The following is a 14,524-nucleotide window of genomic DNA, read 5'->3' as shown; positions in this document are numbered from 1 at the left end:
GTAATCCTAGCAGCTCGGGAGGCTGAGGCAGGAGGATTGAGAGTTCAAAGTCAGCTTCAGCAAAAGCGAGGTGCTAAGCAGCTCAGTGAGACCCTGTCTCTAGATAAAATACAAAAAAGGGCTCAGTGGTTGAGTGCCCCTGAGTTCAATCCCAGTATCCTGGTCCAAAAACATTTCTCACGGAAAGTCCTTAGAAACAAAGTTTAAACAAAAGTACAAAGATTTTTTTTTTTAATGCCACTTGAAAATTCTTACGGAAAGTATCTGACTGAGGCAGAGAGCATTTCGCAAACATGTCCAGAGCACCACCTCTGGCGTCCAGGCTTTGCAAGGACTCTCCATGGGGAAGGGCACCCACTTCTCCGCGCTTGATGTCCCCCTGTAGGGGGTGGCAGGACACATGCCTGGTGCTGCAGGCTGGGGCAGGACAGGAGGTGGCTCTTCTCGGGTTCTGCCCCCTGGACACTCACAGGAAGGCCGGCAGGACCATGGCACGCACTCTGGACACTCCTGACTGGGCCACGTCCACCATGTGCAGCTTGCCAGTGGACGCAAGGGGTGAAGTCCAGCCCACGGCACAGGTCCCGGGCTGCTGGGTGCCCAGAGGAGCAGGGTAAGCTGCCTGCCTGCTGGTGAGGCCGGATCCAGGAGCAGAAGCAACACTGTCACTGGAAGAGGCCAGAGGGCGCATGGACTTGGTATGAAGCCGTAAGTGGCGCCAAAGTCATTTTAATCCCTTACGAGATTAGAGGCCAGGTCACAGACTCAAGCAGGTCACCCTGACAACCCTGATGAGGGAGAAGAATGTCACTGGCATGGGGAACCGGGGACCTGGACCCCTAAACACCAGCCCAGTGCAGGGTCCTGAGCCAACTGTGCCAGGTTGCCACGGTTAGAAGGGCCCTCCTAAACTTTCATGTGCAAGTGCCTGATTTTTTAATGACAAAATCAAAATCAAAAGAAAAAACCCTTCTCTTCACAGACACAGCAGAGCCGGCCGGGGGCCGAGTCCTGTGCACCCTCCAGCTGGCTCCCTCTGGGTGCCGCCTAAACGGAACAGCCGCACCCGGGACACCCCTGGGACCCCAGAGCTCTGTGGAAAGACCAAGTGGGAGAGACAAGCCCGGCCCCACGGCAGGACAGCGGGAGCTGAGAGGCGCCAGGCAGGACAGGCGGGACACTGACCACCCCAGAGGACCAGAACACCAGAGGAAGCAGGGATACAGTCACGCCAGGGGATTGCCCTTTAATCACCAGATAATCTAAACTCTGCCAAGGACTGATTTTGGATTTAATTAAATTAACTTTTTAAAATGAGGATGTACGTAAACACGGTGGCATTCTTAAAAATGGGGGGGGGGGTGGTCAGGAGGAAAGACGCCCAGGACGCAGTGCACCCATTGTCTGGAGGAGCTTCAGGGCTGGACCCGGGGCGTGGCCAGTGACAAGTACACCCGCCTCCCAGGGCAGCCAGGGGCCCAGTGTGGAGCAGGACGCGGGTGCCACCTAGAGGCACTTCCAGGAAGTCACGTTGGGGCTGGGGACGCAGCTCAGTCGGTGGAGCCCTTGCCTCGCATCACAAGGCCCTGGGTTCAGCCCCTGGGCTCAGGGCCTTGTTAAGAAATCAAATTTAAGTATGTGATAAACCGAGGGGGCAGAGGATGAGTGGAGTGAGGAGCCTCCGTCCCACCCAGCGCCCCTAGGCCTGCTCTTTCAGTTTTAAAAATCTTTTTTCATTGGAAAGCCAAACCTGCCAAAAAACAATGACCCCAGATGACGCTGTGAAGGTCAGCCCCCTCCTTGGCCAGCCTTCCCTGCCCTGGCCTTGTCCTGGAAAAGGTCCCTCCTTCTCTCCCTGTGGCCTCCCCCAAGCCTCAGGGCCTCTTTGCAAAGGGTTTGTCACCTGCTAGGATGCATCTTGCTACTCCATGGCTTGGTGATACTGATCCAGCACTTGAAGAAGATGAATGGAAGTTATGGCTTCCTCCACCTGCTTTGCAGAAAGAGGCTCCTTCGCCACCTTCGGCCGCCCGACACGGTGCGCTTCCCACGTGCCCCTCCACATCCTACTGAGTCTCCTCTCGGCTCAGTCCCGAAAGCCCCACCCCTGGAACGCTGCACGGGCCCTGCCAGGTGCTCAAGGCCCGGGGGGGGGGGGGGGGGGGCCCTTGGTGAACCTGCACCCACGTCCCCTCAAGGCACATGAGCACCAGGTAGCCACAGTCACAACTCAACAGTCAATGGTGCACTCATCGGGACACTCTGTGGGCCGGTGACGAGGGGATGTGAGCCCTAGACCTGACTGAGCCCATCGCAGGCATGTGAAATACTCATGAGTGGGACATGAGTCTGGCTGAAAGCTGCATAAATGTCAGCATCCTGCCAAGTGGCCGGCCTGTTCCTCACAGAGCCCTGTGACAATACTCAAGTGCAGGTGGAGACCAGCTTGGTGCAGGGAAAGGCAGGTGCAAGCACGTGGAGGTGCAGTTCCTTTATACGGGGGCCTGCGGTGGAGCCAGCCCTCTCCCATCCTTCTCCTGGGACCTGCTGCTCCCTCCTGGGACCGAAGGGAGGTCCCTCCAGGGCCAGGAGCACTGGGCGTGGCCTCCCGGTCCTTCCTGTAGCAGGGACCTGGGCCTCTGTGCCAGGGACACCCAGCCAGCCTGGCTCAGGAGAGGGCCTGCCTGCAGTCCTGCCCCTGGGCCAGCCAGGCCTGTGGTCAGCGTACCTCACCTTTCAGTGCTCAGACCTGTGCGGCATCGCTGGCCTTGGCTGAGGTTTGTCACAGTAAAGGGCCTTACGCAATGAATCTCTGCATTTGCTATGAAACCTCCGTGAGGCCACTGAGGACCACGTGACTCTGCCTCTGATAAAACTCTAAACAGGAAACAAATCTTAGAATTTGTTAAACCAAGCTCGGCATGCTTCAAAAAGCCCGCACACTGTCCCTGTGAGAAGAGTGGCTCCTGTTCATGAACGCCGCCCGGGGCCCCACATCTTGCCTCTGGGCAGGCATCGACCCCCCACTGCTCACAGGCAGCCCCCTCACAGTGCAGAAGCCAAGACACAAAGACAAGTGAAGTGCCCAGCCCAGCAGCTGCAGGACTGTCCTGCACAGGGAGGCCCTGCTCCTCCCGGGGACAGCGGGCAGCTCTCAGCCAAGGTGGAGTTCAGCTGCAACACGTCGTCGTGGTCCTTCTGAACTTGACCTGGGTGTCACCCTCGCACAAACACCTCACTGTTTGCTTGAGCGTCTCCTTAGTGTCAGCTCACCCACGCTCTGGGAGAGGCAGAGGGACACAGGGGACCAACAGGATTCTGAGACGGATGCTCCTCTTGCTCAGCATCACACACAGCCCCGTCTCCGGGGCTGGGAAGGGACAGTGTTCCCAGGCTCTCGGCAGACTGGTGTAGGGACACCTGGCTCAGCCACGTGAACTGCTGCTCACGGCAGGGAAAGGTGAGGCCTCGTGGACAGACCCTCTGTGCCTGTGACACTGGTCATTGAACTTGCTGTGACCAAGGCCAGGAGCGCTCAGCCTTTCAGCTCAAGACTTTCCGACCCGTCTGGGAGGAGCCGGTCCCTGCGAAAGGGCAGTGGGGCCCTCTTCTGTTGGCTCCTCTGCATTGCAGGTGTGAGGAGAGCTGAGCCTGGGCGGTGATTGGAGAGCTCCTGAGGGGGCAGTGGGACCCTGCTGCTTTCCGTCCCCATGGTCTTCAATGACAAGGACGGCATGTGCAGGGTGTGTGGGTGTGTGGTCTAACACAGCTCCGTAAAAGGCCCACTGCAAAATAACCTGGTTCCCCAAAGTTTGGACAGATGTGGTCTCTAGGTTACTGGGCCCGAGACGTTTCCTTCCTCCTTGTGGAATGAGGCAAACAGCTCCGAAGAGGAACAGAGCTGTCTGAGCAGAACGACAGGCGGATTTGAATTGTGCTGCTATTTGCTCAGCTCTGAGGTGACCCTTCAGCAGGATTTTTACCAGGAGACGTAGTCCACACAACCTGAATGTGCAGCGCTAGGTCAGTGGTCAGCTCCCCGTTCCTTCGCGGAGACGCAGAGGGGCCTGCTTCATTTCAGTTGGGCACTGCAACTCTGAGCACCCAGGTGAGCTGCACGTAGCACACCTGTGGGGACGCAGCCTGGCCCGCTTCCCTTCAGTCCTCCAGTCCAGCTCTCCGACGGGGACCCTCACACCTGGGAAACCGTTTCCTCTTGGCATTCCCAGAGGTCTTGGGCAGGGGCGGGGGGCTGCCCTGCAATGGTCTGCTAGCTGAAGGATCAGGGCTTTTTCCTCCTTTTTCGTATCTCTGACCTCATTTTTCTGATGAAAAAAATTTACCAAGAGCTTAGAGAAGACTGTGACGTGATGGCACACGGGCCTGCAGACGTCTGTGAGGTCTGATTTCCTGCCCCACTTGTGAGCCGTCTGGGCCAGGAGAGGCCGTGTGAAGGGGTGGCTGCTGCTCTCGGCAGGAGCACACTCTGCACCGCACACGCAGCCTGAGGAGATCCCGCTCACACTCTCTGATCACAGCCCAGGTTAGCAGCAATCTGCGCTTCGCTCTTCTTGCCACTCTGCACCTTTAGACGAGTCCCTGTGGCTTCCAGTGAAGACACAGGAATGGGAGATTACCAAGGTCAAAGGCAGAAGACCAGCAGCTCAGAGCCTCTGGCTGGCACCACTGGGGAGTGTTGAGCAGATCACTGGGCGAACAAGGCCCCCAGACCCACTGGCTCACAGCCAGGGGAACGGGGGACACCTGAGGCTGCAGGCCCCTGGGCTCCCCTGCACTGAGCCTACAGGGAATCGAGCACCAGATGCGCGCGGCAGGGAGATGGCTCGGTGGCACAAGGCTGTAGTGCGTGACAGGCTGGGATCTCCACGGTCCTAGGCCCTGGTGTCACAGTAAGCAGGAACAGAGCTGGCTTCTTCTCAGGCACACGCGGACCTGCGTGTGTGGAGAGACCGAGGAGCTGAGCGTCTCTGTGGCTCTCACGCTCAACCCCAGGCAGCACCTGTCCACAATGATGTTGGAAGGGCTACGGGGGCTGCTGTGAAACAATGTCAGGACTCACAGGGTCTCCAGGGTCCCAGAAGAGGGTCTGCACAGGGCCCTTTTAAGTGACAACAGCGCACGCACACACTTATGTCATGTGCAGTCCTATCTGTTGATGGCGACAGGATGGCTGCTGTAGTTACACATGACCCTAACCCACTGCTAACGATAGAGACGTGTGTGCTTAACAAGGAACCCGGGTGGACGTTCGCCCTCCGCACTCCCACGGGGTCTCGGGCACGTCTCTCCTGCGTACACTAGCTCCTTGTGCACCTGGAACATGAGTCAAGAGGCGCTGAGGAGACTCGCTCTGCGACGTCTCGGGTGGGTTTACTCTGAACATGGCCAACACTCGGCCTCTCCGTCCAACAGAGACCGTGCCTGGCCTGTGTATTCTGAAGTGCGGGCCACGGTGCCAGGGCACCCACGCTGCTGGCTCCGCCCTCTCCTCTGCCACTCTGCCATGGAAACCCCCTCCCTACAGGCAGTGCGTGTGCTCAGGAAAGCCCCCACAGTTCCCGTGACCACGGCCAGCAGCAGCAGAGGTCAGCAGGGTTCCACGAAGACTCCTCGTCCTCTGAGGGCCTTTTGGTCACGCGGTTTTCATGGAGGCTGAAGACACGGGAATTGGCAGTGACCAGGCCGTACTTAGTGTGTGTTTTCTCAGAAGAACACAAGTGCAGAAAAGAAGGGACTTGGAAAAAAAGTCAGGAACAAGAGAACTGGGGTCGACTGACCTGCCCAAGAGGGAAAAGTAGAGAGACCTTGGCACAGACAGAGGCCAGGCAGGGCAGGCCAGGAGGCGCTGGCCCTGAGTGTCTGCCCCATGGGCTGATGCTCCTTTACCCCCAGCAACCCGCTCCCCTTTCCCGTGGTGGCCTGGGAGCCCTGGGATCCAAGCACATGGATGCCGCCTGTTGTCTTCACCGCAGGAGTCAGTGGGGACAGGAGCAGCCCCGCTCCGGGCCAGCCCTCCTGCCTCCCGGGCACCCTGCGGTCCGAGGTGGGTCACCGGGCTTTGGCATCAGGAAGAAAGAAGGGATCCCACCACTTGGACACACAGCAGATGAAAGCACACTTCTTCACTCCTGGGGAGCAGGAAAGAGGAACACCCACATGTCCAGGCAACTCGTGCCCAGCGAGGCGCTACGGAAACGAACGCACCGCGGCCATGGCCGTTTCCCAACCGCCCGCATCACTGCGGGGGGCACGCGGGGCGCAGCTCCCCAGGCTGGCACTTCCCGTCCTCCGCAGCTGTTTCAGACGGCACCCCGGGCTTCCTAATGCCCACACGCATGAGGATGAGAGAGGATGAGAGAGAGAGAGAGGAGAAGCCCAAAGGCTCAGGGTCTGTGTGATGAGAGGACCAGAGAGGAAACCCTGACAGCATGAGGTCGCAGGTCACCAGTGGTCACTGGGAGATCGGGGCCCGCTCTCTGTACCCCTTCTCAGCCCACGACTGTGTCCAGGGGACCAGCCCAGGGTGGCCCCTGAGAAGACACGTGTGCTCCAGTGCTACCTGGGAGCCTGCCCAGGCCACGTACGTACCAAACACCTCGTTGTCTTCCGAGGACGCCTGGGCGAGCTCACCAAGATGCCTTCTCTTCCTGCGAGCTTCACCGTCCTGGAAGAGAGCACAACAGAGCCCTTCAGCTGAGGAGCGCAGGGCGGGTTCCTCCGGGTTCTTTTGAGTCTGATAATCGCGTTCTCACATCTGTCTGCAAGCAGGAAAGGGAGTCCTGCCTCAAGTCCTGCAGAGGGTCTTTGACTCTGCCGTGTTCTCTGCCGGGCACGAGGGTCTCTTGGTGCCACTGATTGTCGTCATTTAGGAGCAGCTGAGCACCAGCCTGGATAAAGTGAACCAGCTGGGCCTCATCCCTCCCCGGGGAGGGTGCCCACGTGGCATGTGGCATCCGGAGGCAGGACTGAGTCCTGGAATCTGGACGCTGGCTAACTAGAAGCCAGCTCCTTCTCTGGGGAGAGAGAGCAGTGCTAGGTCCAGGGGCACCGTGTTCCCGTGGGGCGGGGAGCTTCCCCTGCAGGGAGGTGGGCCGGCCCCCTGCCTCCCCAGGGGCCGCTGCTGTGTCTGGGACCCTGAGGCAGCAGGAGCGTGGGTCTGCTGGAGGGTAGAAGGTTCAGGCGCAGTTTCAACACCAGTGTAGGTGGCAGGTAGGGCTCTGCTCCCTGTGTTTGTGCCTCAACTTGCTCAACTACTTTCTTGGGTGGTGCTGGCCTGTCGAGGGCCGCCCCTCCCTCCCGGGAAGATGCTTCCCCTCCTTCAGGGCCTGCCGCCTGAGCCTCCAAGGGCTGCACTGACACAGGCCCCTCCTGTTGTCTTCCCCTCAGGGCCCACACTGGCCGCTGCCCGACCTCTGCCCTTTGCCTGGGAGGAGGATGGGGTGCTGCATGTCCTGCCCAGGCTGCCCCCTGGCCATGCTGCGCCGCTCCACCTTCCCGCTGCAGGAAGACCCGTCAGCCTCCTGGGTGCCCCTCGGCCCCTCATCACCGACACTGCCTGGCCCAGGTGCCTCCTCACAGCGCCCGCGGGCAGGGCAGCTTCTGAAGCTAAGGGAGCCAAGGTGAACCTTTCCAGACCCGCCCAGCACCTCTGGGCAGCAACGTGGCCGCCCACCAGCCGCAGAGGCCCCCCAGGTCTCACTCGGACCTCTGCACTTACTTTGCTCTACTCTTTTCCAGACCAACCTCTCATCTCCTGAGGCCTCTGGCCCAGGACCCTGAGGTGGGCCTGGCTTTGACTATGCCTTCTTCCCTTCTAGAGAGGGGAAGGCACCGCCTGAGTGAGACCTCAGGGTGCACACTCTGGTTGTTCATCAGCTGTGTGACCCTGGGTGTGTCTCCTAGCCTCTCTGTGCTTCAGGCTTCTCATCAGTGAAAGGAAGGAGGTGTGAGTACTGCTCAGCAAGGTCGTAATGAGGATAAGTTAGTGTTTCAAGGTGGGTAGGACGTGCCTGGCCCATGGAAACTGCTGCTGTGTGTTTGCGAAGTGAAATGGAGATTCTAAGGAGAATCCTGAAAGGGTTTGGTTGGGTGTCTCCCTGCACCTGGTGCCTGGCAGCGGGCGGCTCTTCCTAGCTCCTTCTTAAAGGCCTGTTTCTCTGCTCTACTCTCTGAGCAGAGAGATCTCAGTGTGCTGCGCCCTGTGGGCCAGGAGAGCAGCAGGTGGCCCCAGGGGGCCTGGAGAGTGGCCCGCGGCACAACTTGGAGCTGGTCCTGCAGGGACAGGCACTCCATCCACCCTGCCCCGTGGCCCAGCAGAGGACAGAGCTGCCACCCAGAGGCAGGTGCCAGCACGTGGGCTGGAGGGCAGAGTGGAGCTGGGGTGTCCTGGCCTGCTGTTCTCCTGTGTGCAGTTGGGCTGTGTCTGGAGCCAGTGCTGGTGAACCACCCGAAGGCAGCACACTGCCCTCTTGGGAACTCCCCGGCCCTGCCCACCCCACACAGAGCCTGTAGCTGGACTGATCTGTTCAGACGGGAGAACTCGCTGTGCTCACCTATGGCAGTGAGCACGCTGGGAGAGGGGGGAGGGCTCAGGCCTGGCACGGATGCCTCTCACGTCCTGCTGGAGACCAGGAGGCTCATTTGCAGAGCGCCCTGGCCTGTGGCACCTAACCTGTGGCACCTAACCACGGAGGCACTGTGGACCACGGGCCAGGGCGCTCCATTGTCTCGAGGGCAAAACACACGTGCAAGTCCCGCCACGGCCTGCTTCCCCAGAGAGCACTTCAAATGTGAGCCACCCCCATTCTGCCCAAGGTGAACAGAGTCGGTGCACTACCGCTTATTTAGATGCTACCAGGCAAACCAGGCACCAAGCTCAGAGCATACAGTCATGTGCCTACTTCATATGTTCTACCAAACGGAGCAACGGATCTTTCCTTTTTTGTTTTTCAGTCACTATTAATTCCCTTACTCCTGGGCTTTTGGGATCTGGCTGGGGGCTTTCCCAATATGTTGCTCTTCCATTTTGGCTGAGCAGAGTGTGGCCCAAGACACTGTGCTCCCTACACTCCCTCCAACTCCACAGTTAGCCATGAACTTTCACTCTCACCATAGGTTGAATTGTGTCCCTTGAAAGACATGTGCATGTCCTAAGCCCTGGTATCTGGGAACATGACCTTATTTGGATATAGGGTCTTTGCAGCTGTCTGGCCCCCAAGTTAAGAGGGGGGTCAGAGTGGATAAGAGTGGGCCCTAAGCCAGCAGTCAGTGTCCTTGTGAGAAGGAGACTTGGATGCAGACACAGTAGTGCAGGCAGAGGGCTGCTGCAGTGCAGAGGCTGGGGGACCAGCCCTGCCCACAGTGGGGCTAACTCCCGCCAAGTCGCCAGTGTCTCGCAGGTTTGTTGCAGAAGCCACAGGAAACACAGCCCCCACGGTAGCGCAGACCCTGGAGATGCTGACACCCACACGGAAAGACGTGGGGAGAAGAAAGGCGGGCTCTGGCGCCAAGGAGTTTCTAGCCTCTGGATCTGCTAGAACCACAACAGGTTCATTTGTCTGTGAGTAGAGCAGGGAGAGACTTCACTCATCCTTGACCTCTAGTTTTCAAGGGGCAGCTTCCCAGGAGGTCAGCGTGAACCCTATGCCTGATCCAGATGGACTCACAGACTGGCCTCCTCCAGCCTCCGGGAATGTCGTATACTTTCCTCCGTCAGGACCGAGTGCGGGCAGCAAAGGAAAATACTGAGCCAGATGCACCACACAGGCGCCAGCCACGACCCTGTGCAAGGACTCTGGTGGGTGCAGGAGGCCTGCTCAGCCTGGCACCCCTTTGTCACGGGAGCATCTTCTAAACCCTGGGCATCCATGCCCTGGTAGTACTCCACCTGCCACTTGAGATTTTCTATGTCGTAGAGCTATTTATGCACACAGCACACATGCTCGCACACATATGTAACATGTAATCACATGCACATGGGTACACACATGTATTCACATACAAGATATCTATGCACATATTAAAAAATTTTGGTACCTGGGATTGAACTCAGGGGCACTCAACCACTGAGCTACATCCTCAGTCCTATTTTATTTATTTTATTTAGAGAGAGGGTCTCACTGAGTTGCTTAGTGTCTTGCCATTGCTGAGGCTGGCTTTGAACTCATGATCCTCCCATCTCAGGCTCCTGAACCATTGGGATTATAGGCGTGTACCACCACAACCGGCTGGAGGTAGAACTTTCGTAGGAATGACACCAAAGATATTTCTGTAGAAAATTCTCAAAAATAACCAGAAAGGACCTGGGAGAGGAACAACACCTTGTGGTTATACTGTGAAAAATTTATTACCAAAGTTCTGATTCACTTCTCAGGAGAAGAAAGATGTTAAAATTTGTCCGGAAGTGACATTAACAAAGTGTATGTCACACTCTGAATCATCGCCACCACAAGCAGCTGTGGAAGAACATATGTGCAGGAGTGGATGCTGAGAATCCGGCAGAATTCTCAGAGCCCCCTGAGCTCCCAGAAATCAGCTCCCAGGGGGACCCGGACTCCAGGCCTGCAGCCAGGGCAGAATGCCACTCAGTGTCCGAGTGTCGGGGGGTCCAATACATGAGACCCAAAATAGCAGCCAAGTCGCTCAAAGGCCAGGGAACCCCATGGGAGTTACAGACCAAGGTTTTCATGGACTGTGACCAGCTGCTGGGCAGAGTTTAGGCAGCACCACTCTGGATACAACAAATTGTGGGTCTTTAAAAAGAGTCTTGAGGAGGAAACAAACAGGAGAAGGCTCAGTGAGAGAGCCTGCAAGGCTCCCTCCTCCTCTGCAGACCAGGGTGGGCCAGCAGGCTCCTCCATGGGCAGGTTGAGAACTCACTCACTGGCTCCTGCCCTTTTTGTCCAAGAGGCTCTGATGGGAGGTCTCTGCCCCCGCGCCCAGTGCTGGAACCCTGCTCCCTGGGGGCAGTGATGTGGCTGGTGGGGCTGCAGGTGGATGGCGTGGCTCCAGCCATCACACACACCTGCCCCCCTGCCCTTGGTGCCTGGCCCCCTGGGGGTGAGACAGCAGCACAAGATGGCGACGCAGCCAGCCGGTGTGGGTGGGTGGGTCCCCGGCGACTCTGCCCCAGGTGAGCAGAGGTGGCTTGCTGTTCCTTCCACACCATCCCAGAGGGGGCCTGGAAACTCCGAGGTGAGGAGCCACCACCCCTGCCCCCAGCCACAGGCTTCAGAGGGGGCAAAAGAAGAGAGTCTCAGAGTGATTCTGGGGGACACTGGCCTCTGGATGAGGGTTAAAGGCCTAAGGCTCTTTAGCTGAGAAGAGATGTCACCAGAGCACAGCCCCCCCCCCCAGGACCCCAAGCTTGAAGGGATGCAGACCTGCTGCTCTGATGGGCGGATGGCAGTGCCTGGGTAGGTGGCCGGCCACCTGGGTGGGGCAGTGGGGTCCAGGCCTGTGTTCCAGGAAGCTGAGCAGGTCAGTCTTCACCTCTGGGAACACACTGTATTCCAGGGAGCTGTGAGCTCTGAGTGCGAATCCTCCCTCTGCAGTCCTCTTTTTCAGAAGCAAATCAGTCCTCGCACCTGGAGCACATTGCGGCTGGGCGGCCGGCTGGGCAGAGATTGAGGCTCTCTTCCAGACTCTCCAGGACCTCAGCTGCTCCGCAGCAGGCGGAGAAGCCACCTCGGCTCCCTGCAGGGCCCACTGGGCAGCTCACAGGCAGCGCCCAGCCTCGTCTGCTGGTGTTCGTGTGGGTGGAGAGCCTCTCGCCACGTTGGACAGTCACGTCTGTGCTAACCTGAGGCTGGAACCCTACAGTACTGAAGCCTCAGCACAGGGCACCAACAGTGCTACAGGTTCACATCCATCACTCCGCATTTTTGTTCCTTCACGGGAAAAAAAAGAGAAAGCAAGCCCATGGTCTTGTGTTTGCCCCAGGCTGGGTCTGGATAAGTAACAAGACACCAGCAAGATGCCGACAGCTTTCAGGGTCAAAGCGGAGTCTACAAAGGAACATGAACACCAGAAGCACTCCATCTCCCAGCCCGCCCCCCGTGCAGCGGCAGGACAGGTGGGGCTGACCACCAAGAGCCAGGCCTCCCTAGCACGGAGGCTGGTGGAGGGCAAGTCCCTGGTGGGCGTCGAGGCTCAGCAGCCGCTCTGGCCTCCATCTCACCAAGGGCTAGTGGAGCCTGCAGCTGAGATGACCAGAACCTCTCCCTGTGAGGCCAACAGCCCTGGTTTGGAGCCACTGGTCGGCCAGGAGCAGAGCTGGAGGAGGCCAGGCCAGTCTGCTTCCTAGGACTTGGAGGAGGTAAGTTGTTCACAAAGGCACTTAAAACAGCGGCACTTTACTTTTTAAAGAAATCGATAGCAGGGGCAACAGGACAAGAGTCTGAGACTGACCAAAGGTGAGAAGCTCCTCTACCATAAAAACAAGGCCACTAGCAAGGTCCTTAGATAGGACCCGGAAAGCATGAGCAACACCAGGCCATGCATAAGCAGAACCTCCTCAGGATTGAAACTTTCTCCAAATGGAACCAACCAGAGAGCAAAAGACCACTCAGAGCAGGAGGAAACACGTAGAATTGTAAGTCTGACAAGGTCAAGTGCCCACAGTATATAAAGAGCCCTCCAACCCAACAACAACAAGAAACCAAATTTAAAAAGATGAGCCAAGAACTTGGATAGACATTTTCTCAGAGAAGACATACAAATGCCAATAAGCACATGACAGAAGGCTCAAGGCCTCCATCCATCAAGGAGATGCAGATCAAACCCCAAGGAGCTCCTACTGCCCCCACGGGGTGGCTGGGATCAAGAAAGCTGAGAGCGAGGGATCCAACATGGCGGCCGGCGAGGAAGCTGCACTTTCAATATCTCCACATTAACGGGATCAGAAACACCAATTAAAACAGCTACATTCTACCTACTGAGGATCTTCTAGCAAAATTCCGTTGAAAGGAGACCTGCCGAGAATTAGTAAGTTTATTAGACGTGACAGTTTGCCCCAAACAAGTGAAACTTGACTGGCAGCGCGGGCTCAGAGTCCAATCCCGCGGCCACCCGCCGCTTCTGCAAGCGGCAGGCGGCCCAGAGCAGCGCGGCAGAAGGGTCCCCCGCCCAGCCAGCAGACAGCGCCCGCCATCCCGGCTACCCTGGCGGCCCTGCTTTCGCCCGGCGAACAGCCACCCCACCCGGCTGGTCCTTAGCCACGCCGCTGCAGACACCCGGCTTTACAAGCACCCCCGGCGGCCCTGCTCGGAGAGAAGGGTCCCCGCCCTGCCGGCAGACAGCTCCCGCCATTCCGCTCTTGTTCTGCAAGCAGCTACCCCGCCCGCTTGGTTCTTAGCCACGAGGCTGCAGCCGCCCGGCTTTACAAGCGCCCCCGGCGACCCTGCTCGGCGAGAAGGGTCCCCGCCCTGCCGGCAGACAGCTCCCGCCATTCCGCTCTTGTTCTGCAAGCAGCCACCCCGCCCGCTTGGTTCTTAGCCACGAGGCTGCAGCCGCCCGGCTTTACAAACGCCCCCGGCGACCCTGCTCGGCGAGAAGGGTCCCCGCCCTGCCGGCAGACAGCTCCCGCCATTCCGCTCTTGTTCTGCAAGCAGCCACCCCGCCCGCTTGGTTCTTAGCCACGAGGCTGCAGCCGCCCGGCTTTACAAGCGCCCCCGGCGACCCTCCTCGGCGAGAAGGGTCCCCGCCCTGCCGGCAGACAGCTCCCGCCATTCCGCTCTTGTTCTGCAAACAGCCACCCCGCCCGCTTGGTTCTTAGCCACGAGGCTACAGCCGCCCGGCTTTACAAGCGCCCCCGGCGACCCTGCTCGGCGAGAAGGGTCCCTGCCCGGCCAACAGACAGTTTCCGCCATCCCGGCTACCCTGCCGGTCCCGCTCTTGCCCTGCAAACAGCCACCCCGCCCGCCTGGGTCTTAGACACGCGGAGGCAGCCACCCGGCTTTACAAGCGCCCCTGGCGGCCCTGCTCTGCGAGAAGGGTCCCCGCCCTGCCGGCAGACAGCTCCCGCCATTCCGCTCTTGTTCTGCAAACAGCCAGCCCGCCCGCTTGGTTCTTAGCCACGAGGCTGCAGCCGCCCGGCTTTACAAGCGCCCCCGGCGACCCTCCTCGGCGAGAAGGGTCCCCGCCCTGCCGGCAGACAGCTCCCGCCATTCCGCTCTCGTTCTGCAAACAGCCACCCCGCCCGCTTGGTTCTTAGCCACGAGGCTGCAGCCGCCCGGCTTTACAAGCGCCCCCGGCAACCCTGCTTGGCGAGAAGGGTCCCTGCCCGGCCAACAGACAGTTTCCGCCATCCCGGCTACCCTGCCGGTCCCGCTCTTGCCCTGCAAACAGCCACCCCGCCCGCCTGGGTCTTAGACACGCGGCGGCAGCCGCCCGGCTTTACAAGCGCCCCCAGCGGCCCTGCTCGTCGAGAAGGGTCCCTGCCCGGCCGGCAGACAGCTCCCACCATCCCGGCACTCCTGGCGGCCCGCCCGCTCTGCGAAGGGTT

The 14,524-nt window shown here is 59.1% G+C and overlaps 1 protein-coding gene across 4 annotated transcripts in view; it reads right to left on the bottom strand.

Moving 5' to 3' along the window:
* Mbp (myelin basic protein) overlaps nucleotides 1-14,524 on the bottom strand; it is an 84,211-nt gene that overhangs the window by 52,654 nt on the left and 17,033 nt on the right. For all 4 annotated transcript variants that reach the window (XM_076836794.2, XM_076836795.2, XM_076836796.2 and 1 more), the window contains exon 2: nucleotides 6,610-6,685. In XM_076836794.2, coding sequence (XP_076692909.2) covers nucleotides 6,610-6,685 — 76 coding nt within the window. The remainder of the gene's footprint in view (nucleotides 1-6,609; nucleotides 6,686-14,524) is intronic.

The sequence above is a fragment of the Callospermophilus lateralis genome, chromosome 17 (assembly GCF_048772815.1).
Source record: "Callospermophilus lateralis isolate mCalLat2 chromosome 17, mCalLat2.hap1, whole genome shotgun sequence".
Taxonomy (NCBI): domain Eukaryota; kingdom Metazoa; phylum Chordata; class Mammalia; order Rodentia; family Sciuridae; genus Callospermophilus; species Callospermophilus lateralis.
The sequence above is the reverse complement of the archived record's forward strand: the minus strand, read 5'-3'. Positions and strand labels throughout refer to the sequence as shown.